Source organism: Pithys albifrons, chromosome 7, assembly GCF_047495875.1.
Source record: "Pithys albifrons albifrons isolate INPA30051 chromosome 7, PitAlb_v1, whole genome shotgun sequence".
In the NCBI taxonomy this organism is placed as follows: Eukaryota; Metazoa; Chordata; class Aves; order Passeriformes; family Thamnophilidae; genus Pithys; species Pithys albifrons.
In genome coordinates this window covers 56,809,354-56,834,457 of record NC_092464.1, presented here as the reverse complement: position 1 = coordinate 56,834,457, position 25,104 = coordinate 56,809,354, and the positions used below count along the sequence as shown (strand labels likewise).

General features: G+C 50.9%; 2 protein-coding genes and 1 pseudogene across 2 annotated transcripts in view; 1 reads left to right on the top strand and 2 right to left on the bottom strand.

The window, feature by feature from the left end:
• The window catches only part of LOC139673822 (zinc finger protein 135-like), a 302,962-nt pseudogene extending 300,036 nt beyond the window's left edge, over positions 1 to 2,926 (top strand).
• LOC139673813 (zinc finger protein 850-like) overlaps positions 1 to 25,104 on the bottom strand; it is a 408,695-nt gene that overhangs the window by 332,767 nt on the left and 50,824 nt on the right. The window lies entirely within an intron of this gene.
• LOC139674145 (olfactory receptor 10AG1-like) lies at positions 5,967 to 6,905 on the bottom strand. The gene has a single exon (XM_071560295.1). It carries the CDS (start codon positions 6,903 to 6,905, stop codon positions 5,967 to 5,969), a length of 939 nt encoding a protein of 312 aa, XP_071416396.1.

Below are 25,104 nucleotides of genomic sequence, written 5' to 3'. Positions count from 1 at the left end.
CCCAGCAAGCCCATTAGGGGGGACCCCCGAAAGCCCAAAGTGGAGAGATCAGAGAGCAGGAACTTCTGGGAGGCTTTTTTGGGGCTGAATCTTTTGTTGTGTAGGGGGGACACAGAGCTGGGGAAGGGGGTTTTCAGGGGGCCACAGGTCCAAGAAAGGGGGGATATAGCAGCTTGGAGAAGGGAAATGGAGGATCCAGGGGGACTCTGTGCCCAGGAAAGGGGGGTCAAGGGGTCAGGGAAAGGGGAATCATGGGGTAGAGAGATCCAGAGTATCCAGAGAAACTGATTCAAGTGGACCCCCCAGTGTTCCAAAAAGGGGGAGTCTGTGGTCTGGGAAATTCAGGAGTGGGGGTTCCAGGGGACCCAGAGTGAAAAAAACCAAAACAAAACAGGAGGTGTGGGGGCTGGAAGAGGTGGAATGGCCAGGCAAGGGTATGCAGGGGAATATTGGTGCAGGATAAGGGGGTGCAGGGGGATCCCAGTGCCTGGGAGTGGGCGATCAGGAGGGTGCCAAGGTGAAGGACAGGCAGGACTGGGGTGGGGAGAGGTAGTTGGTGGGTCCAGGGGATGGCAGGTTAAAGGAAAAGGGAGTGTGGGATGGGTGGGAAAGGGGGGTCAGGGTGTTCCTGGAGTCAGAATTAAGAGGTGTGGGGACAGGAAACCTGAGAATGGCCAGGCAGGGGTTTCTGGAGCCCCGACAGCCTGGAGAGGGAGGACACTGAACAGACAGGAGACCCCAAGCAGCCAGGACAGGGGGTACCCCCAGAACCCCAAAATGGAGAGGCCAGAGAGGAGGAGTTCGTTTCAGTATTTTCTTGGCTGAATCTTGGACTTTTGGAGATTTTTATGGACACAAGAAGCTTGTTAAGTTCTAGAGATGGTCTTTGGGAGGAGGAACCCCCAACCCAAGGCACTCACACCTTGTTTTTCCCCAAACCAGGATTTCTCCTTCCCAAAGCTTGTCAGGATGGAGGAGGAGGCTGCAAGGAAGAGGAAGATGCCCCGGGCCCCCCAGGCAGGTGAGGAGGAAGTCAGTGCCCCTTTGCCCCTCTCTTGTGCTGCATCTTCCAGCCCAGCATGGCCCCGGCTGCAGGACAACCCCGCTGCCGACGCCGTCCTGCCAGGGCCGGGTTTGGGGGGATGTCCTTGGCCTTCCCTGTGGGCCAGAGGCAAATGCCCTGAGTGTCCTTGTTCCTTCCTGCCCCAGGCCCCGAGCTGAGCACGGAGAGCACGGAGGACAAATCCCCCCGGCAAAACCTGCTGGCAGAGGTCGATTTGAGTGGCTCCACAGCACAGGAAGTGAGTGGGGAGGAAAATCCATGGAGATCCCATAGGAGGAGGAGCTCCAAACTCAGGACAGGGTGCTCCAAAGAGGAGAAACCCTCCATCTCCTGGGAAGGCAGTCAGAGCTTGAGCCAGAGCTCCGACCCGGTGATGCAGCAGCAGCTTCACAGAAAGGAGAAGCGCTACAAGTGCTTGGAATGTGGGAAGAGCTTCAGCCAGAGCTACAGCCTGATCCGCCATCAGATGATCCTCACCGGGGAACGTCCCTACGAGTGTTCCGAGTGTGGGATGCTGTTTCAGACCAGCTCGCATCTCCTCACACATCAGCGCACACACACAGAGGAGAGGCCCTTCCGCTGCACCGACTGCGGGAAGAGCTTCAACCGAAACTTCACCCTCACCATCCACCGGCGTATCCACACCGGGGAGAGGCCATATGAGTGTGGGGAGTGTGGGAAGAGCTTCAACTTTAGAAGTAACTTGACTCAACACCAACGGACCCACCGGTAAAGGAAGACCTACAAGTGCCCCAGCTGCATGAACATCTTCATCCGCTGCTCCAACTCCATCATCCATTGGACAACCCACCTTGGATGATCCACAGTGACCCATGTTGGTCACAGACTTTGCGACACAAGTTGGGTAAAGAGTTGATGACCAACATTCTTGACGAGGCCTGTTTAGCAGAGACCTGGTGACCCACGTTCCAGGTGATCCATGCTGGGCAGTGCACTGCGTTTGTGCGGCCAGATTTTGTAGTGGGGGGGCTCCAGGGATGGGTTCTGTGAGCGGCTGTCAGAAGCTTCCCCCTTGTACAGCACCTGTCCAGACCCCCCTGAAGGTGAGGCTGACCCAGGTTCTTGTTAACCCAACCTTTGGAGTAGATTAGATTTACTTTATCAATATATATGTATATGTAGGGTTTAGAACAGTTTTGTTTGCATGTAAAGTAGGTTTGGAGCAGTTTTGTTTCCTGTCTGTAGTGACATAAAAGCATAAAAATAACCCTTCCCTTCCCTGGCTCGAAGCCCAGCCTGTCCCCTCCAGGGCTGGGTGTGCCTCCCTCTGCTCCTGGGTGGTTCTTTTGCCCATGGGCAGCAAAGCACCCACTGCTTTTGCAACTGGATAATGTTGGAGCCATGAACCATCAGCATTCCATCCCCTGAAAAGTGGAGGCACTGGGGTCTGGTTCCACCACACGTGTTCCTGTGCAGATAGAAATACTAAATAAACATTTATCTTGCTGACAACTGACCCCATGTCCAGCACCACCTCTCCCATACTCTGCCTTTATAATGTTACTGAAATCCTTGGAAACCATTAGGGCAATAAACCCTCAACACCATCTTTTCAGTGTTGAAGAGTCAGACGTTCCTTTATTCTGGCTTTGACTGACAAAATTGCAGCTTCCACAGAGACACCGAGAGAAGACTTTTTCACCTATTTATACATTTTTCAGCAAACAAATAAATCAAATGTTCATTGGTTCTAAATTGCATAATTCCCTTTCATTAATTAGTAGTCTCTCCTCTGTTGGTTATCGATTTCTTGCTTTCTATATTATTTTTTAGTGTTTTCAGTATCTTTTTTCTTGGGTAGGGACTTTTCAAAATAAATACTGTGTCTTTCGTAGCCTCTTCTTTTATCATGTCCCTGTGGTCTGTATGTTCTGCATTCCAGATGTCCAACCTCAACCACCCATCTCTCTCTTCCAGGCTTTGTTCACTGAGGCAGATCAGAGTTTATTTATCAAAACTTGAAGTTCTGGTACTTTTCACAAGTTCTTCCCACAAAAATACCTTAAGACAACTTTGATAAATGCTGGCCAAGTGTGATTTAAGGATAACACTTTATTTATCACCAATATATATTCATTTTAAAGCCTGATGCTGGGACTGGGAGGAGCTGGGGCCATACTGGTGGCACTGGTGGTGCTGAGAGCCCCTGTGGTTGAGGGTGAGGAGCTCTTGGTAAAGGGGGTGGGGAAAAGGGGGGGTGGGGCAGTGGAAACTGAGGGGGAAAAGGGGTAAAAAGGGGGTGTGAGGCTGCAAAGGGAGTGGGAACCCCCAAAACCAGGAATGGGGGAGGAAGGCTGGGGATTGGGGGGACAATTGAAAAGGGGGGTTGGGACACCCAAATTTAGTGGGAGTGGGACAGCTGTAAACCACACTCTGAGGGAGGAGGGGTTTGAAGTCTTACAGGAAAAGGAGGGGAGAGGGGGGAAAAGGAAGGCTTTGGACCCCCAAACTGATCAGAAATGGGCTTAGACCCCAAAACCAAGCAGGGGGGGACACCCCCAACCTGAGCTGTGTGGGGAATTTGGGATTGTTGGGACAATGGGAAAGGAGTGGTATAGTGGGGAAAGGAGAGGTGGGTAACTGGGCAGGGGCATCTTGGGGGTCCTGTAGCAGGATGGTCTGCCTGGAATGGGGGAAAATAACTACTACAAGGCCCTGTTTGCAAAGCCCCCAGTGGGAAATAAAGAAGGGGGTCACCCTGCTTTTGGGGTTGAACAAAGCTGAAAGCGGCCTGAGTTAACCAACACTCCCAAAGTGAAACATCCTGAGAGGAAGGGGAAGATGTGGCAGAGCTGGGAAATCCCTGGATAAAGGAACAAACAAGTTACACCCCTGAGAACTCCAAAGCTGCTGAGCTGGCACAGCCTGGACACACCTAACTGACAGGCCAGCACTTTCTACTATAAAAGCCCAGGCCTAAATTTTAGAGATTGGGTCTTCTGACATATCCCTTCTTGGGGGGTGTGTGGAGGTTCCTGCCTGGAGCGAGAATGCCCCTCAGGGTCACTCCTCGAGGCTGAGCCAAAGAGCTTTGTCCAGGGTCATTGGTCTTGGTGAGTGACTTCACTCTCTGCTTAATGATTGGCTTTGCTTCAATCCAATTGTTTCAATATTGCTTCCTAGTGCAGTGTATGATGATAGTTCCTACAGCTTCTGTGCTGTCTAGTGAATAAATCTGAGTCAGATCTTTTTGTCTGATCATTACCATAGTAAATCATATACATTTCTATATCTGGTTTTCCATCCTTGATCCTGCAGGACAAAGTTGTACAAAGGTTCAGTCTCACCTGTATAATCCTTTACACAGAAACCATTGACAAAGTCTGGGGCTGGGATTGGATCCAGCCACTTCCAGGCTCCTCTGTGAGAAGGACTTTAGAAACCCAGGGGGTGCTGGGAGGCACTAGGGGTCTCTGATGGTGTTGGGGGTCCTTTCTGCATCATGTGACTGAACGGGACCTTTTCTAAGAGACTATGCCTGCAGCTCCCACTGTGCCTGTGACAGGAATCCTGTGACTGTGACCTCCCTGTCCTTTGGCAGCCTGGAGACCCTTGGAATGTCCCCACGGAGCCCCTGTGACTGTCTGTGACCTCCCTGTCCTTTGGCAGCCTGGAGACCCTTGGAATGTCCCTTGGAGGCCCTGTGAGTGCCTGAGACAGGTTGGTGCTGGAGCAGCCCAAAGTCCCCTGGGATGTCACCATGGAACTGCTGTGACAGCCTCTGACCACACAGCTCTTTGTCACCCCCAGAGACTCCTGGGAGGTCACCAGGGAGCCCCTGGGACAGTGTGGGACCTCATGGCTCTTTGGCATCCTGGAGACCCCTGGATCCATTCCAGGATCCACATGGAGAGGATCCAGAGCCAGATGTGCCACTGGAACCATGTTGCATCCATTCCTCTCTCTCTTCCCTGTGGAAATAAAGAGGGATCAGCAAATGTAGTGGGAGATCCCTGGGATGCTGCTGGGTGAATCCATCTCCCTTCCTGACCCCCATCCTATGTGTTCCCGGTTCGGAGCTTCCAGACACCGAATCCGATGAGGATGAGGATGATGATGGCAGAGATGAGGGATGAAATTTCATCCTGATTCCGGCTTTGGGAAGTCTGGGATGGTGAGGAGCGGGAGGGAAACCTCCATGCGACTTCTCCACATTCCCAAATTCCCAATTCCCAATTTCCACATTCCCAGCCCAGGGGTGCCCTAGACCATATGACATCACACTCGGTATGTCAAGTGGGAGGAAGTTTGGGGTGATGGTGTTTGTCTTTCCAAGTCACCCTTTCACAGGATGGGGCCCTGCCCTCCTGGAGATGGCTGAACACCTGCCCAGCCATGGGAAGCAGGGAATGAATTCCTAGTTTTGCTCTGCATGTGTGCATGACTTTAACTCAACCCAGAAGTTTTGTTACTTTTACCCTTCTGACTCTCCCCCCATCCCACTGATGAGAAGGGAGTGAGCGACTGTGCAGTGCTCAGGTACTGGCTGACATTGCTCAACCTTGAATAATGGAAACTCCAGAGGTGTCTGGGATGCTATTCCAGTGCTGAATTGTTCCCTTGATGGGTTTTTAAATTATTATTTTTTTATTCTTTATGATAAATTAGTCCAGCTTTACAGAACTCAGTGCAAGACATCACAGCAGGGGAAGTTGCCCTTCATATCTTTTAGCATTTGAAGCTGATTCCATGCAGGGACACTGCCCATAGTCCATGAGGTCTAGGAAGTGATTGCTCAAATCCAAGAGGAGTCACCTCCTCATGGGTTGTCTCACCCTCTGGGGCTCATTGATGACTGGCCACAATTGCACTATTTCTACCTCACATGACATTGGTCAGAAACAACTTGACAGAATTGTAGTGTTTGGGATCCACTGTGGGATCACTTTGTCCACAGGAGTTTCTTCAGGGCAATTCTCACTTCCTTATTCCTCAGGCTGTAGATGAGAGGGTTAAACATGGGAGTCACAATTGTGTAAAACAAGGCAAAGTATTTGTCAGGATCTCCGGAATCCCTGGAGTGTCCCTTTAAGTAGATGACTGTGGCTGAGCCATAGAAGAGTGTCAGCACCATGAGGTGTGAGGAGCAGGTGGAAAAGGCTTTGTGCCTGCCCAGAACTGAGGGGATTTTCAGAATTGCCCTGATAATTTGGATGTAAGAGAGAACTATTAGGCAGAAGGGAAGAATTGCAAACCCCAGGATGATGGTGTGCAGCACCACTTGGTTCCAGAATGTGTCTGCACAGGCCAGGTCCAGCAGTGGAGGGACGTCACAGAAGAAGTGACGAAGGTCATGGGAGGCACAGAAGGGCAAAGTGAACAGCTGGTAGGTCTGTCCTAACTGTACTGGTGTGACAGCCCCCCAGGAGCCCAGCACCAGCCTGGTGCAGAGCCCCCTGCTCATGGCCAGGGGGTAGTGCAGGGGGTGGCAGATGGCCACGTAGCGGTCGTAGGCCATGGCAGCCAGGAGAAGGCACTCGGTACTGCCCAACAGGACCAGGAAATACAGCTGGGCAGCACAGCCAAGGAAGGAGATCCTGCCATCTGCCCTCAGGACACTCACCAGCATTTTTGGCAGAGTGACTGAGGTGTAGCAGATCTCCAGGAAGGACAAGTTCCTCAGGAAGAAGTACATGGGGCTGTGCAGGCTGCAGTCCAGCACTGTGATGAGGGCAATCAGGCTGTTCCCTGCCAGCACCACCAGGTAGATGACCAGGAGCACAGTGAAGCACAGGCCCTGCAGGCTGGAGTGGTCACAAAATGCCAGAAGAACGAATCCAGATCCAACGGTGTGGTTCTCCAAGCCTTTCCTTTGGGACATTTTCCCTCTGCAGAGCAATCCAAGCAACAGCTCTCAGAGGGTGCTGGTGGCCTCTCTGCCACCACACGCACCTGAAGGCCAGAGAAAGACTCCAAACACCACACACAGGTGGCTGCAGGAGAGCTGGAAATCTAACAGGGCTGTTTGCTGCAGGGAGGATTGCAGAGGGAGGGAGGAACAGAATCCCTGAGCCTGCAGGACCCGGCGTTGCCATAGAGAGAAGAGAATCTTGCCTTGCTTTTTCAGAGGTGATTTTATTAAATAGGATGCCTGGGGATAAAAGAGAAAAGGAAGGAAATGGATAAATACCAGCCCCTTGCAAAACCCTGTTGTTTACATTCCTTGTCCAGATCTTTAGAGATGCATTTAATGTTAGAACATTGAGTAGAAACAGGGTGAAAAAGCAGGAAAGTGACGAAAATGGGGAAGACAAAGCAAGGCAAGGCTCGGGGAGGAGAGGCAATCCTAACACTGCAAGGCATGGCATGACTCAGTTCTTAGACCTTAGGCAGAGAGATTAATCCCAGCTCTCCTCACATGTAAGAGCTCACCCCCTGGTGCTCTGTCAGACCACAAAGATTTGGGAGACTGTTGTAGATCTGAATCCTTCCCTTTTACCTGGGGAGGGGCATCTCTCTTCCAGTGAATCAGGTGACTCTGATGCATCCCCAGGGCATTTTAGCAAGACAGATAAGCAACAGTTTATGTCTAAATAAAAAGTTTTCATGGTGTTAAGACACAGGTTGGTGCAAGCAATGCCCCTTTTCAGCAATGCAGTTTTCAAGTCATTTAGGGAAGAAATGCTTCAAAGTGGGTGATTTCCCCACAATATCCAATTTTCCTGTGCAGGTCAGGCTTTTATAATTTCTGCATGAATCACAGATAGTTCAACATTCCTTACCTTCCTTCTCTGTCACTTGGATTCCTGACCCCTTACAAATCCAGCCAGAGATTCATTCCCTCCGATCCCAGCCCTGCAACACTTTGCAGACCCGTGCAAGCCCCCACAGAGGCAGAGCAATGTTCTTGCTGCCTGGGGAGCTGAGCCTTTCCTTTGCATTCCCCACCCTCCCAGAGCACAGAGACTCCCTGCAGGGCACACAGACAGGGTGTGAGCTACAAGGCAGCACCTCCATCACAGGTTTCTTCTAAAGAAGTGACAACTCAGCTGAGAGGTGTTTCAGAAACTCAGTTTGGCCTGGGGAGGGAATATCCTCTCCCAGGTGAGGACTGAGGATGCTGCTGCATCTCTCAGCCAGCAGTAACACCCTTGGAGAAGTCTTCTTAAACTCTGAGGTATTACTGATGAGAAGCAGGTCAGAGAACATGCAATAAAGTGTCCAGTTATCACAGGCCATTTCTTCAAGAGAAAATCCTGAATTCACACAAACACATGGTCCTAATACTTTGCTTATTTTCCCATAGTACTTGTGCCATTTTCCTGTGAGTTTTATCTGTCTCATTGAGATGTGATTCAAAAATTACAATATAAAATCAGTCTTCACATGAGAGTAAACTCACCACATGATTGTTTTCTAAACTACCAACTGAATGATACAAATATACAGAAAAAATAAATATTCTCCTTGCAACCCAAGACATTGAGATACTCACATTTATTTTAATGTAATGCTTTAACTCAAAGCAAACATTTCCATGCATGTTATCCACATACCAGCAATCCCTGCTTGTTGCCAAATGTTCTCAAAGATACAGCCTACTATTTTTAACTCTCAGACGTCTCAGTGCTGCCAAGATCATGGCTGGGGCCCAGGGCAAGCTGTCTTTGCTCCCAGCAATCTGCCAGAGCCCTTCTTATGGGGTGCCAGTCTCACTGACAGCACTTCCTAAAGCTGAAGGAACTGTGAAAAGGAATTAAGGAAACTTCATCCAGCCAAGCCAGGCTTTTCTCAGCATCTGAGCTGCCTGCACAGAGCCTTTACCTCCCTGCAATCATGGCCTCCAGGGATCTGCTGGAAGGAGTCCCTGGGGAGGCTTTGTCAGGAATGGCCCATAGGGGGGGGGGCTCCTTAATGTTTCAAGGGTCTGCAGGTTTTTCAAACTGATTTGGGCTTTGCTTTTGACTTTGTGTCTCTGAAAGGTTTGTGCAATTTTGTCTTCCTGTGACCTGCTGTAGAGAATCCCTTGAGATTCTTTTGTCAATAACCACACTCAGTGGGGCTCATTAATGCTTCAAGGTACTCAAGGTTTATTAAAGTATTCTTTTTGACAGTAAGTCCATGAGAGATTTATGGAATTATAGCCTCCAATTATCTGCTTTAATTAGTCCCTTGAGAGGCTTTGTCAGTAATGACACTCAGTGGAGCTCATTAGTTCTTCAAAGTGCTTCAGTTTTTTAGGGCTAGTTGGGCTTTCCTTTTGATACTGAGTTTTAGAGAGGTTTGTGCAATCATGGCCTCCAATGATCTCCTCCAGTGAGCCCATGAGGAGCCTGTCCTGGCAATGAAGTTGCCTTTTCAGCTCCATAACTCCCTGCAGTGTCACAATGGCCTTTTGCTTCTATGGTATTTCATGTTGTCCTCAGGTTCCTTGTGCTCCGTAGGTATCTGCAGTGTGTCAGGGGCCCCTTGGATCCATGAGGTCTGTGGTGCTCCAGAATTCCTTTGGTTCCATGACACCCTGCAGTTTGACAATGACCATTTGACGCTGAAGTGTCACAATTACCCCTTGATTTGATGAGGTTCCACAGTTTCTCAGGGTTCCTTTGATTCCATGAGACCCCACATGTCAGACGGGCCCCTTGGTTCCAGCAGGTTCTGTGGTGTTTCCATGGGGTTCCACACTGTCCTTGCTGGAACACACCTGGTTGGATGTTGCCCCACCTGCAGAGCTGCCTCCGGCTCTGGGGTCCCAGCACAGCAAGGACATGGAGCTGTTGGAGCAAGTCCAGAGGAGGCACGAAGATGATCAGAGGGATGGAGCAGCTCTGCCATGAGGGAAGGCTGAAAGAATTGGGATTGTTGAGCCTGGAGAATGGAAGACCTTTGGGGTGACCTAATTGTGGCCTTCCAGGACTTAAGGGAACCAACAAGGAAGTTAGAAAGAGACTATTTACATGGGCCTGGAGTGACAGGACAAGGGGGAATGTCTTCACCCTGATAGAGGAAAGGGTTAGATGAGATATTAGGAAGAAATTGTTTATGGTGAGTGTGGTGAGGCCCTGGCACAGGTTGCTCAGAGAAGTTCTGGTTGCTCCATCCCTGGAAGTTGTTCAAGGTCATGTTGGATGGGGCTCTGAACACCTTGGTCTAGTGAAAGCTGTCCCTGCCCATGATGGAGGTTGGAATGAGCTGTTCTTTAAGGTTTCTCCCAACACAAACCATTCTGTGATTCTGTGACTGGTGGGGGATGTGGTGGTTGGGGCCATCTTGGGCACAGAGACACTGAAGGGCAGCATTTTCCATTTGGGTGAGGAAGGAGGGGGCAGCAGAACTGACACCTGGCACTGATGGTGGGCAGACTGTGGCCTGCCTGGGAGATTGATTGATGGAATCCCTTGGGAGTCAGTCCTAAAGAACAGAGGAGTCCAGGAAGGCTGGAGCTGCTTTAAGAAGGCAATATTAAGCTCCAGGAACAGGCTGTGTCCCCATGTACCCTAAAAGAAATGAGGGGGCTTTATTAAACAGAGAACTTAGTTTGGAACTCGGGGGAAAAGACGAGAGTATATTACCTGTGGAAGGAGGGACAGAAATCCTTGGGTACTACAGGGGTCTCGGGATCCAAATCGGGAAGCGGCTCCCGGGAAATAATCCAGACGCACACGAGGAGTGGTGGAAAATTGCCAAAAGCCTTTACTTTCGGTTTGGGACTAGGTATAAGGACAAGGATGAGGGAGTGGCTTGGCAAAAGGGGTGTAAACTTGAAAGTGGTTTGACAATGCAAGAGTCAATAACTTAATACAACCAATAACAAGTCCCTTGGGGGTTGACTCCGGGACGGGGGTTCCAAACTGGTGGAGAAGGTGAAACCTTGTGGCGGTAGCGAGGTCATGGCGGGTGCAACCCGGCTCTGCCGGCCGGCCGCGCGTCTCTGTCTGGCCGGGACCCGCCGCAGCCCATTGTTGGGTCCCCAGAGCCAGCACCGGTCCAGCAGGGCCCATGCCACTCTTCACAGCCCGGCGCTGGGGGCCCTGGGGGGTCCGTAACCCACACAAACCCCACCGGGGCCAGAGCCATCCATGGCAGCTTTTACGCAGCTTTTATCTGCCGCGGCCCTGTGTGGCGCTGCTATCGCTACACCTCAGCCCATCCCGGGGCCGGCGGCTCCCCCCGGGGCGCCACCACCACCAGCCACCCCCACCCGAACACGTGGGCAGGGGGAGCCCCCCCATTGACGGCAGTCCCAGTCTTGGTGGGGACCGGGCAGGATCCCTTGATGTCACCATGGAAACACAGGGACGGAGCCTCCCCGGGAAGCTTGGAACTCAATGCAGACTAACAGAACCAGGTTAGAACAGTGTGAACTAAACCTAAACTTCTGCCTGTTTCTTCCTCGTCTTCCAGGGAAGGAATATCCACAGGCACACACACCAGTCTCACCAGTGTCTGGGCACAAAAAGGACACAAGACCTGGTGATTTGTGGCTCCAACTCCAGTGAAACTTGAACCGCCGTCTGTTCCCAGAACACAGAGTTCTTTTGTCCCAGAGATTTCTTGGGAATGGAGGGATTAAGAAAATGGGACAGGCAATTAGGTCAGTTGCAGGGCATGGCCAGGGACGGTCACTGACCAGTCACCTGTTTGCACATGATCAGCTCCTTCCATCCCCTTTTCTCTCTCTTTACTCACACCTGTTCCTTCACAAATCACTTTGATCTTTCCCTAGACTTCCCATGACAAGTCTTGCACTGTCCCCAAATGCACATTCTGGTTGCCCATCCTCAGCTGCAAGGCCATCACTGATCACTTGGGGAACCTTTCATGCAGAGATGTTGGAAATCTCTATTGGTTTCTTTGAAACTTTTGAATTTTGAAAGGTTCCTCCAAAAACATAGAACCTCATAACCCTAAAATGCCAATTTTTCCATTTTCACAAAGTATTGGGGATTAGGTCACATTAAAATGCCAGCATGGTGTATGTAGGTATTTGCAGCCCTGTGGAGAAGGAACTGGGGACATAGGAATAAAAGAATAATGAAACTTTTTGGGCTGGAAGAGAGCTAAAACAACCACTAGTCCAAGTCCACTTCCATTAGCCAGGGACACCTTCCACAAGTTCAGACTGCACAAAAATCCCACCCTTGGACAGCTTCACAGATGGGGTTTCCACTTTGTAAGCTGGCCCAGGTTCCTGCCACCCTCAGCACAAAATATTTCTTCCTTAAATCCAGTGCAAATCTCCACTCTGATGCCGAAGTGGTTTCTGATTCTTCACTTTTATAGATTTGAAGAACACAGTAACTGTAGCAAATGTAGTGTTCATATTTGTAACAGCTTAAGTTCATTGTTTATACATCCTAACCCCTACCACAGACTAGTAGCTCAAATTCTTTTAGCTCTTTAGGCTCTCTTCAAGATGCAAGAGGTGCAGACTATCAGAAAGGCCTGCAGAACAAGACCAAACATAAACCAACAACCTTGAGTCTAAGAACACTGGAAAAACTCCAAAGCCCGAGGAAGAAGCGAATGAAGACAGAGGGTCCCACTGACCCCAGCCCCAAAATCCTGGGAGATGGCACAGGGGTGGGACTGGGGCTGGACTGAGAGATGTGTAAACTGAGGGTTGGGTGGGCAATATTATAAAAACCATGGAAATCAGTGTTCTGAGGAGAGGGTGCACAAAGATGTCATCATGTATTCCTAAAATCCCTAAGCCTGGACATTAAAGAATGTACCTTTTTATCTTATCCCACATTAACTTGGCTCAGAGTCCTGCTTTGTGGGGGGCACTCACGGCATGACCTCATTGAGTTCCAGTTCCTGTGCCTCGTTCTGCCAATACAACCCTTGGCAAAAAGTGTCACTCTGTTTCTCCTGCACTAAGAGCACTACATTTTCATGGCTAAACATCTTGGAGAGTGACCAGAGAGGGGTTTGGAGACCTCAAGCACAAGCTGTGGGACAAGTGGTGTTGAGATTTCAGAAGGAACAGGAGAAACTTGAGAGGACTTCAAGGGCAACTGGGGAGGTCCAGACTGCACACAAGGAGAAAGGAATTTCTGCCCAAGGGCAGTGCTGTGGTGCAACACATCCCCCTGAAGGAGTCTGGATCAGTCCAAGGCTTTGTGTTCCAAGGCAGAGCCAGGGAGGAGGGAGAGATGTCAGTGCAGGAAGGGGCCAGCGAGGTGGGGCAGCCGGGGGATGCCGACAGCCTGCAGGGAAAGGGGCAGGGCATGGACACCGTAGGACAGCCTGGGCTGGAGAGGAGACAGGGATGTGCAGAAGCTGAAAGGCCCCAAGAGAGCCAACTTGTGCAGGCCTTTGGCCATGGCTGCTGTGTGTGCCCGTGATGGCATGAGGAGACAAGTGAGCCTTGCAGTCCTGGGGCCTCATTGCCTCCTTGTCCCTGCTCAGCAGCCTGGGAGGTGCCACCCCATCCTCCTGCCCTTGGCATTGCACATCCCACATCCCAGTGCCTCAGGAAGGGCCTGGAGGAATGAGGGAGGGCGAAGATCTCCCTTCCCAGGTCCTGGGGTTCAGGCCTTAAGCCCTTTGAATTCTGAAACACAGCCAGTTTTATTAACCATGAGAGTCATCTTTCCCTTCCTTGTCTATCCCTGCCATCACTCCTTCCAGTCTTCTGCTCTAACTGGAATCTGGGGACACTTTCTCAGTCCTGTTCCTCAATGGGACCCATTAGCACTACAAGAAACTTCAGTGTTTAATTGTCAATTTGAGTTCTTGAGAAGTTGTTTGAACTTAGTCTGATGGACTGAGTTTAATGTAAACAACACAAACCCCCCAGAGGGCCATTAATTGCCCTGGGCTGTTGCTGTGCTGCTGAGCTGGGCTGGGCTCCTGGCACACAGGGAGTTCCTGGCAAGTGGGCAGCGCTGCAGAGAGACAGCTCTGCCCAGGAGCAGCTCCTGTGCACAGCCCAGCAGGGCTCAGGGCACTGCCAGGGCAGCTCAGGGACACCAGCAGGGCACAGACAGAGCTTAAAGGGGCTCAGCATTGGGAGGATGACTCAGAGCTCATGGAGGAGAAATCTTTGCAGTGCTGGACACGGTGAGTCTGTGGGTGCAGGGCAATGCAGGGGCAGCTCCTGGAGGCATCTCCTAAAGCTGGCGCAGCCCCAGCTGATATGATGTGTGAGGAGGGTGCTGTTGGTGGACACTTTGGAATAGCTGTGGAGCTGGGAGTGCAGCCAGGGGTGCCCAGGTCTGTGGGGCAGAGCAGGGTCCTGCAGCCCAGGGTGCTGTGCTGGGGCAGGGACTCTGCTGCCTGCCAGGATCATCTCTCAGCCAGCCTGGGGAGCTGCTCACAGAGCTAGGGGAGAAGGAACAAACCAGGATAGGTGATGGCAGGATCCTTCCACTCTCAGGGTGCTGAAGGTGGCCGGTTGCTCACAGCTCCAAATCACAACAGGACATTCAAGAATGGAGTTTTAAAGAAGCACAGAAGGTTTTGTGACACATGACTGGAATTGATACTGCTCTTTATGTCTTCTGCTCTGGCTTGCCCTGGTAGGCAATGGGACACAGAAATTAATTTCTCAGTCCAGCAGCAGGCACAGAAATTCTCCATCTTCTACAATTAGAACTGAAGAAAACAGGCAACCTGAGAAATCACCACACTGTGCCCTACAGGCACCATCAGTGTCCCTTTTCCAGCCTCCTCAGGGTTGCTCTGACATTGTCACCAGAACCTGCACAGATATTTTTCTCTTTAATCAGCTCTGAGGCACCACAAATGGAAGTGCAGGGCAGATGGGAAACAGAGCATTCAACACTGTATCTATCTGTGCTGACTATGAACTAAAACACTGAGAGCTGAGCACTATTATCTGTCCCGTCCTAAGGATGTTCACACTTTCATTCACCAAAAATTAGAATTTCGAGACTTAATAATACCACTTGATTGATATGGCAATAGAAAAAAAAACACAAATCAAACAACTAGAACAAAAACCTCAAAGAAACCAAGAAGGAACAAGGGCCAATAACCAAACCCCCTCCATAAGTTCCAGACCTGTTTGCTCCAGCCTTACTACCAAGCATGTTCTGTTCTCTTTACTAGGACATGATTGTTGTTCAGTTCTCTGTACTGTAGCCTGGAGCCGAATTAATCAGGTAATGGTGGACAGTTGAATAGAGCAAAATGGTAGCTAGCCAAGAGTTTTTCTACTAGTTTTGGCTGGGTCACCTATGAAAGGAACCAAGCTGGGTCAAGGAGAGGAAGACTACCTGGGACCCTCCTTTTGGGGATGAAGAACAGAAGGACCCCTCCACAGAACTGAAGCCAGAAGAAAACACCGCCCCAGCTCTACCCAGACCCCACCTGTAATCAATATGCAATGAGATGTTGTAATCAATTATGTTCAAATGTATAATACAGCCTCCTTAGACACCTGCCCGGTGAGCAAGCCTCTGCTTGAAGTTTTGCAGCTTTGCTTTCTGCTCAGAAATAAATACCTGCTGCTAACTGGTGCAAACACCTTCTCTTAGCAGTTATTTTTGTGGCGTTCTCGCTTATCACAAACTCACTATTACGTTCAGCTAAACCTGTTTCTGCAGCACAGAATCTTCTGCCACAAGAGCAGAGAGTGAAATGTTCTTACACCTGGCACTCCTTGTGACTACTGGAGCTTTCACAAGCCAGATTCTGTGTGCCCACTGCATCAGGGCTGACCTAACTCGCTGGAGCAGCACAATCAGCCCAGAGAGACCAAATGAATCTGAAATTGGGAGAGTGGGCTGGAAATTCTATGAGATATTGGCTGATTTTGTCCTTAGAAATCTGTCCTAAATTGTCACTATCTTTTCCTTCTTGAACAGTGCTCCATTGCCAGAGGAAGCTCATGTCGAACAGCAGCTCCATCAGCCAGTTCCTCCTCCTGCCATTGGCAGACACGCGGCAGCTGCAGCTCCTGCACTTGTGGCTCTTCCTGGGCATCTCCCTGGCTGCCCTCCTGGGCAACGGCCTCATCATCAGCGCCGTAGCCTGCGACCACCACCTGCACACCCCCAGGCACTTCTTCCTGCTCAACCTGTCCCTCACAGACCTGGGCTCCATCTGCACCACTGTCCCCAAAGCCATGCACAACTCCCTCTGGGACACCACAACCATCTCCTACATGGGATGTGCTGCACAGGTCTTCTTCCTTATTTTCTTCATTGGAACAGAGTTTTCCCTCCTCACCATCATGTGCTACGACCGCTACGTTGCCATCTGCAAACCCCTGCACTACGGGACCCTCCTGGGCAGCAGAGCTTGTGCCCACATGGCAGCAGCTGCCTGGGCCACTGCGTTTCTCAATGCTCTGCTGCACACAGCCAATACATTTTCCCTGCCCCTGTGCCAGGGCAATGCCCTGAGCCAGTTCTTCTGTGAAATCCCCCAGATCCTCAAGCTCTCCTGCTCACACTCCTACATCAGGGAACTTGGGCTCCTTCTGGTTACTGCCTGTTTAGTGTTTGGTTATTTTGTTTTCATAGTTTTCTCCTATGTGCAGATCTTTAGGGCTGTGCTGAGGATCCCCTCTGAGCAGGGACGGCACAAAGCCTTTTCCACGTGCCTCCCTCACCTGGCCGTGGTCTCCCTGTTTCTCAGCTCTGATGTGGTTGCCCACATGAAGTCTCCGTCCATGTCCTCTCCATCTCTGGATGTGGTGTCAGTTCTGTACTCGGTGGTGCCTCCAACACTGAACCCCCTCATCTACAGCCTGAGGAACCAGGAGCTCAAGGATGCTGTGAGGAAAATGATGACTTGATGCTCTCCAAAAACATAAAACTGTTGTTTCTGCTGCTGACTGCATAGTGTTTGGACTGGAACTCATTACAGCCTCATCCTGTTTTCTCAGCATTTGTTGGGGGTCATGGGTTCATCTTGTGATAAGTGTGTGCACAATTAATCTCCATTCTAATCTAGTGTTTTTCTTTGGAGTTTGACCCAGAGACTGGTCTAAATGAGGATTTTTTGTACTTGAGTAGTTACACAAAATAAAGGACAGTGCAGTGACTTGTTTGATCCTTCTTCTTAGGCATTCAGAAAGGACAGCTCACTGCAGGACAGTGCATGTTTACAGAGAAGAGGGGACTCTTCAGAGCTGCCCTTTCTGCTTCCACACTCTCCTAAGCCCTTGTGTTGGTCCAAGGCCTTGGTCCTCTGCCAGCTTGGTCACATCCTGCTATGTGTCCATCCTGGGCTCACAGCCAGGGACAGGCCATGGGCACTGCTGGGACACAGCTGGGCTGCACAACAGCAGCTCCATCAGGAAAGGGCAACTCCTGAGGGCAGGGCAGGAAGGCTTTGGGCTTCCTCTGAAGTTGATCTTAAGAACATGCCTAACAAAGAGACATTCAAGAGGCTCCTTGTGCTGCTTTGTCTGCCCATGGCTCAGTGTGATGAGATCAGGGTCCCAGTGTGACTTTCAAAGGACTTAGTTCTGGTTCAGGTTTTACTTGTTGATGGCCAGAGACCATGCAGATGAGATTAACCTTCCTGGGGCTCAACAGCTTGTGACAGGGCTGATGGCAGGTAAGTGATTTGCTTAAGACACTTTGGAGCTGCCAGGAGAACACGAGACCTGCAGCAACAGTGTGAGCAGGAGCTGACAGTGAATAGAGCCCAATGAGAACAGGCCTGTCCAGCTCGGACTTACCTAGAGATAATATTCTACATCTGAGTGTGAACTAGAAAAAAGAGCCCTGCAACCCCAGGGAATACAGCAGGTTGAGGGAAAGGAGTCTTGGGATTCATTTTACTTTCCATAAGCATTCATGGTCTGGATCCAGCGCAGCCCCCAGACCCATCTCCCAACATTGGAACAAGGCAGGGCCCCTCTGAGCACCCAAGAGCTTGTGTGGCAGGGGGTCAGTGGCAGGGACCACCATCAGCTGGCTCTGCCTCCCAGCCTGACCGGCACAGCCCAGCAGAGCCCCCCCATGGCCCCAGGCACCACAGCCCCTGTGCCCTGCAGAGCAGCATCCCCAGCTTGGGGGCTGTGGGGAGCACAGGGAGGGGCTGCAGGAATGGCTGGTCAGGCCAGCACAGACGTATTCCCCTGGGGAAAGGCTCCGTGGGGAGATGGGATGTGTGAGGAGAAGAGCAGGACAGCCTGTGTGTGCAGAGGAGCCATGGAAAGAGGCTGCCCTGTCCCTGTGGCTGCAGGAGATGCCCGACCTGAAGATCTCCTGAGCATTCCACAGACAGGGTCACTGTCCCTGACCTCCATTTCCTCCATTTCTCGCTGGAGGGCCAGACATGACTGTGCTGCTCTGCTGGGCTTGGGCAGGCACAGGGAGATCGGGAGACCAGGAGGAGGTTGGACTGGGAATGGCCAGGAAGAGGGAAAGCCAAATGTTGAGCTGAAGTGTGTGAGTGTGCAGGGTGGGGGCTCTGCAGGGCTGAGGTGCCTCCAGCCCCGGGCAGTGGCAGCAGGAGCCCAGGGAGACACTGCACCTGCTGCCAGGAACTGTCTGTGTGTGTGCAAGGGAAGGACTCGTGTCTCTGAACAGCCCTGGGGGTGTGAGCAGGGCATGAGCCCAGCTCAGGTGTGGGCACCTGTCAGAGCCCTGACATTTCTGGGTGTGACTGCAGGAACAACCTCCCTGTCCCAGAGACATTTACCTCACCATCCTTGAGCATGCCCATTGCAAATGTCCATGTCTTCTCCATCCCTCTGCTCTGCCTTTATGTCCCTTTCTTCCCACACCAGGAAACAGCCTGGGGGAATCTCCCCTGTGCAGTCAGAGAGGCTCTGTGAGCAGGAGTGACAGTGTTCTCCAGAAGGTGCATTTGTCCCCTTTGACATGGCCCAGAGCTCAGGACTGTGAAAACATTCCCAGGCACACGCAGCTTGGAGAGATCATGGAAGGCAAATTGGGGGAGGAAGAAGAGAAGAGGCAAAATTAGGGATATGAAACCATCCCAGAGAAGTTCAGTAGCTCCTCTGAGCAATGTTTCTGCATTCAAAACACTGGTAGGAAATGTCCTCTGATAAAAAGCTGCACAAATATTTTCACATAAACAGTGAGTGAATCAGATTAATAGAACAAGTGTGTGGTGTTTTCAGTAGAAAGAAAACTATGAAAAAACCCTTGAAATTAAAAATAAACAGCACATCATAATGCTAGGCAAGGAAGTCTTCAACAGTTACCAGGATTTCTTGTCTGCAGAGGTTTCAACTACCTCCTAAAACCCACACTCCTGGCTTCAGGCCATGACTTCCCAGAGCAGTCACAGAGTTGGCCACTGCCCCAGAGATGCCCCAGGGCAGCTCAAGGACCCAAGTGTGAAAAGTCCCCCAGAGTGTCTGTGAACCCTTCTGGAACAGGAGCTGCTGGGCAGGAAGGACCAGCTGGGGAGGGGCAGGGAATCCCCCCCTGCAGCACTGCTGGCCAGGCTGACGAGGGTCCTCTCCAGCACAGCAGAACATCCTGTCCCCTTGGGGGCTGGGCTGTCAGGTGTGTTCCCAGAACTGACTGGCCAAGCTGGGCAGGCAGATGCTCAGGGGTCATGAAGGGTGTCACAAAGCTGAGCCCATCCAGGTGAAGGATTTGGGGAGGTCAGAAGGAACTGGGACAAAAGGGATGGGATATTTCGGGGAAGGGAGGGGGGCTTGGCCAACAGAGAGGAAAGATTTTGGTGAGGTAAAACCAAGTTCAGGTAATGCTGAGGGTGTTGAAACACATACTGTGCAAACACTCCTGATGGACCTTTACCTATAATTTGTGTACCATTGCAACTTCTGTGGGATAACTTGATACTCCTAATTTCACCCCCAGCAATCTTCTCTCAGGAACCAAAGGAACCCTGGGACACTGGGGAAAGCCTTGGAACCAAGGGGCCATTCTGACACTTGGGAACCTCATGGAATCAAAGTTCCATTGTGACCCTGCAGGACCTCAAGGAAACAGAAGCCCACTGTGACCCTGTGGAGCCTCATGGAATCCAGGGATCATTGTGACACTACAGGGCCTCATGGACTGCAAGGAACCCTGGGACACGGCAGAAATTCATGGAATCAAGGGGCCTTTATGACACTACAGGGTCTCATGGATTCAAAGGAATCCTGGAATATTTTGAAATCTGATGGAATCATCGTGCAATTGTAACACTACAGAAATTTATGGAACCAAGAGGCAGTTTTGACCTTTCAGTGCCTCATGGAACAAAAGGGACTCTGGGACACTGTGGAAACTCATGGAAAATGGGACCATTGGGACACTGCAGGGCCTGAAGGAACCAAAGGTATCCTGGGACACTGCAGAGCTCACGGAACCAAAGGGTTCATTCTGACTTGTGGGGCCTCTTGGAACCAAAGGGGTCTTGAGACAGTTTTTAACTTCATAGAATCAAGAGATCATTGTCACACTGTGGAACCTCAGGGAACCAGGATGTCACCTGGACACTGCAAGGCCTCATGGAACCAAAGAAATCCTGGGACACTAAGGAACATTATGGAAATATTTTGGGTCTGGCTGAGCTGGAGCTCATTTCCCCACAGCAGCCCTCCCAGTGCTGTGCTTTGTGTTGGGAGCTGGAAAGGTGCTGAGAACACACCAATGATTTGGCTACGGCAGAGCAGGGCTGGCACAGCCCCAGCACTGCAACGTTCCTTCCTCAGACAAAGAAAAAGATCCTGGGAAGGGACAGAGCCAGGCCAGCTGAGCCAGAGTGACCAGAGGGATATTCCAGATCATGGGATGTCAGCTCAGATATAAAAGATGAGGACAGGAGGAGGAAGGGGGGCATTCATTGTTTCCAATGTTTGCCTGCTGAGCAGCTGCTCCGTGTGCTGAAGCCTGGCTTGCTGGGACATGGCCAGACATCACTGATGATGGGGAGCAGAGAACAAACCTGCCTTATTTTCCTCTTTCTTTGTTTGTGTGCAAACTTTGGCTTTTGATTTAGTAAAGTACCTTATCCCAACCCATGAGTCATTTTTCATCTTATTCTCTCTCCCCTGTCCATCTGGGAAGGGCAGTGAGAGAGCGGCTTGATGGGCAGCCTGTAATTCTCCCCATTCTCATTTTGCTCTTCTTAAAAATGGGCTTGGCATCTGCATTTTCCAAGGACCCCAGAACCTCTCAGATTGCTCTGGCCCTTTTGAGAGCACAGCCCAGAATCCCAGGCAAGGGTGATGCAGCAGTTCAGGAGCACTTGCAATGAACTGTCCAAGATCACTGAGATGAATCTCACTGGGCCAGTGGAGTTTGTTCCTGGAGTCACTCACAGAAATGTCAAGGTCCAGCAAGGCATCCACCTCTGAACTGGGATTGTGGGATTCTCATGCACCCAGGGGTGATCAGAGAGTCTTTCCCTTTTACACCCATGGGGAGATCATTGCAGGAGTCACAGTCTCTCCCTGGGCTCTCACTGCCACTGCCATGGACTGGAGGCACCTCAGCCCTGTGGGGTGTCACCTGCTCTGCCCCTCTCTGAGATGCCCCACGGCCTGAGGGATGGACACAGGGGGAGCTCTGTGCTCAGAAGCACATCCCAGTGCTGCATCCTGGGGGTTTTTCAGGGGATGCGGGGCCCAGAGTGAAGTGACCTCAAGACACTGTGTGTCCCACAGCCCTTCCCAGCACCTCCAGGATGAGCTGATGATCTTTGTGTTCTCTTGGGTTCATCTCCCCCACACACACACTGTGAATGCTGAAGTCTCCTCTCTACAATTGCAGCATGGCCTTGTGAGCTGCTCATTTGGTGTCCCCATGGAGGGACAAACAACCTGTCAGTGGTGAGTGAGAGGCCAGTTCTGGGAATGGTGTTTGCAGGGGGTGATCTGTGACAATTGCCCTGGGGCCCCTTGCCCAGGGTGTCCAGGAAACAAAGACAAAGCCCAGACCCTGCTCTGCTGCTCCTTCAGGTGTGTCCCTGGAGGCCTGGCTGTGGAAGGGACACTGCTGTGCCCTCTCCTGCTCTCACACACTTTGGCTCTTCACTGTGCTTTTCTGCAACAGGGCAGTTTCCTGGGGCTTGACAGCCTATGAGAAGACACCAGTTCCTTACAGCCCCAGGACTTGTCACCTCCTCACCCACTCCATAGAGCTGTGGAGGTGTCCTACTGCTCTCCTGCACTCCCCATTCCACACCCCACATCACTCTGCTCCAGGAGCATCCTGTGAGGAACCAGAGATGGGTGGCAGGGCTTGGCTGTCCTGCTTGGCAAAGTCCATCAGGCACTTTCACAGCCACATTCCACAGTCCTTTTTCCACCTGTAACCAGTAACTCTGAGCTGCTGCTTCCCCAGACCCAGGGAGGGTCTTTTTGTCTGCTCTTCCCCTCTGGGGTCTCTTTTCAGTCATGACCTCAGTGGGACTTGCTGACACTCTCAGGAACTTGAAGGTTTGATGATGAATTTTGCTTTTTTAGAGGTTTTTTCAGTTTTCAAATCTTCAGTTCAGGAATTCAGTGCCAGAGTGCTCATTAACATTCAAAACATCGTAACAAGACAAGCCTTGGGGAATAATTTAATATTAAGGCTTCAATTCTTTTATGCTTCATTAGACAGATCCCAGAAGTGTATTCAAAGTCAGTGTACTACTGTGACAAAAAAATGAAGAAATATAACTTTTTGTCCAATTTCCTTTTTCCTGTTTATACACTGAGAGCAGCAAACCCCAATTGATATTGTTCCCAAGCACCAGGGATGGTCTCCTTGTCTGCTCATTCCCTTCATGGTCTCTTTTCACTGATGGCATTTTAACAAAACCAACCCCTGGGAATAATTTACTTTTACATTTTCAAATCTTCTGTGGTCAATTACAAATATCTCAGAAATGCATTCAAAGTGAATATCTTATACTTAAAAAAAAAAAATCACAAGCAAAAATATGTCTTTTTTGTGGCCTGTTTATTTTTGCCTGTTTATACATTATTATCAGCAATTCCCTATTGATATTGACCCAGAGCATCTCCTAATTCAGTGTGAATAGATATGAAAATCAAGACCCTTTATGTCTGACAATCCATCAGACTTTATCCCTAATCCCCACCCCACCATTTCCCTCATCACATCCCTGGCACTCAAAGCAGCCTTGTGGAAACTGAGCTTCCTCCACCAAAGGCTGGACCTGCAGGTTTCAGCTCCTGGGCACCAACTCCCACCTGCTGTACTTGGAGAAAGAGCTGCAGGAGACACACAGGGATGTTCATGTATTGTCAGCAAACAAAACCAAAGGAAGGCACAGCTCAAAAATAGAAGAAATTCCTCTGCTGTATTTTAAGTTCACATCACTGACATCCACTTTCCACAGCAGGCAATTTTAGACCAATGGAAAACATGTTATGTGTCAGGCACAGATCTAAAGGTCCCTCCAAGCGCTCCCTACCCCAATTCTGTCCATTTTGCTCTTTGCACAAAGTGAGTCACACACTGAAGTCAGAAGTTGCCTTGATTCAGAGCAGGAGGAAAAGAGAGAAAGTGAATGAATTACTTTGTTGTGCAGAGCTAAATCTCCACTAATCCAAATATTTTGGGGTTACAGGAATTTTATTGGACATGTTCTGCAGCATTTGTTCAGATGACAACAGGTTATGTGGGATTGCTGATCTGCTGGAGGGCAGGAAGGCTCTGCAGAGGGGTCTGGACAGGTTGGATTGATGGGCCCAGGCCAACTGGATGAGGTTCAACAAGGCCAAGTGCTGGGTCCTGCCCTGGGGTAACAACCACCCCAAATCCCTAGCCATGCCCTGCAACTGATCCCCACAGTCTGTCCTGTGTCCTTCATCCCTCCATTTTCAAGAACTTTGAGGGACAAGGGAGCTTCATGCTCTGGGTGTGGAGCAAGATCTAAGTGCCACTGGAGTGGGAACCACAACTCATCAGGTCTGTGCTCTTTGGGAGGACAAAAAAGTGCTCAGATTTAGACCCACAGAAAGTTCCTTTTCATGGCCAAAACACAAAAATTAAAGAGGATACAATTTCTAAACTCCACAGCTCTTTGTGCATCTTTCCTCAGCCACAGCAACCAGGATAAGCCACGTCCTTGCTGTGCTGGTCCCACAGCCCAGGGTGCTCCTGGCCTCCCTTGCTGCCAGGGCACACGGCTGCCTCCTGCCCAGCTCCTGCCCACCCACAGCTGCCTTACAGGGCCGCTCCCAGCCAGGCAGCTCCCAGCCTGTGCCATGGCCAGGGCAGTGCCCTGCAGGGGCACACACTGCCATGTGTCCCTCTGCCATTGCAGGAGGTTCCTGCCAAGACGGGCTCTCCTCCTCCCTGAAGCTTTCCCTGAGCACAGAGGCCTGAGAGACCTTTCCAGTGAAGACTCAGGCAGAGAAGCCATGGAGTCCCTCAGCCCCACAGCAGTGTCTGCTGGAATTAAATCCCCCTCCCCATCCCACAGCAGTCCTGCATTTCCCTCCTTCAGCCTTGGTCTCCAGCACAGCCACTGAGGCTCTTTTGGCTCTAGACTTTTCCTGCAGCCACCAACTCCAGGGGAGCTTTGCCTTCCCCACAGTCCCACGTGCACAGCACAGGCCATGCCCAGGAATTCCTTGTCTGTGCCTGGCCTTCCTTTAACCCCCTGGCAGAGATTCCATGGCCCCGTTGTGCCCCACTGCCCCACAGCTGGTCCCACAGCCCCCTGTGCAGCCCCAGTCCAGGGCAGAAGCATCCATGGTGGGGAATGGCCCCTCTGATGGGATGCCCAGGGCAGTCCTTGGCCTTGGCCACAAAAGACTGGGTGGCTAATTAACTGGGATAAATTTAATAGTTACTTTTTTTTTCATAAGAACAAAGTTAGAAGGGGAAAAGCGAAAATTATATAAGAGGAGAGACTTGGTCTGTCATGAAATGCACTGCGTGTCACTGACAGAGCAAAGCAGGCAGTCTCTTCCTGCTTAAAAGCATCCAGTCATCATTTTCCTCACAGCATCCTTCAGCTCCTGGTTCCTCAGGCTGTAGATGAGGGGGTTCAGTGATGGAGGCACCACCGAGTACAGAACTGCCACCACCAGATCCAGGGATGGGGAGGACATGGAGGGAGGCTTCAGGCAAGCAAATGAGGCAGTGCTTAGAAACAGGGAGACCACAGCCAGGTGAGGGAGGCACGTGGAAAAGGCTTTG

What these genes read in the sequence shown, in the direction of transcription:
- LOC139674145 (XM_071560295.1), bottom strand. Translation starts at nt 6,905, where the DNA reads ATGTCCCAAAGGAAAGGCTTGGAGAACCACACCGTTGGATCTGGATTC.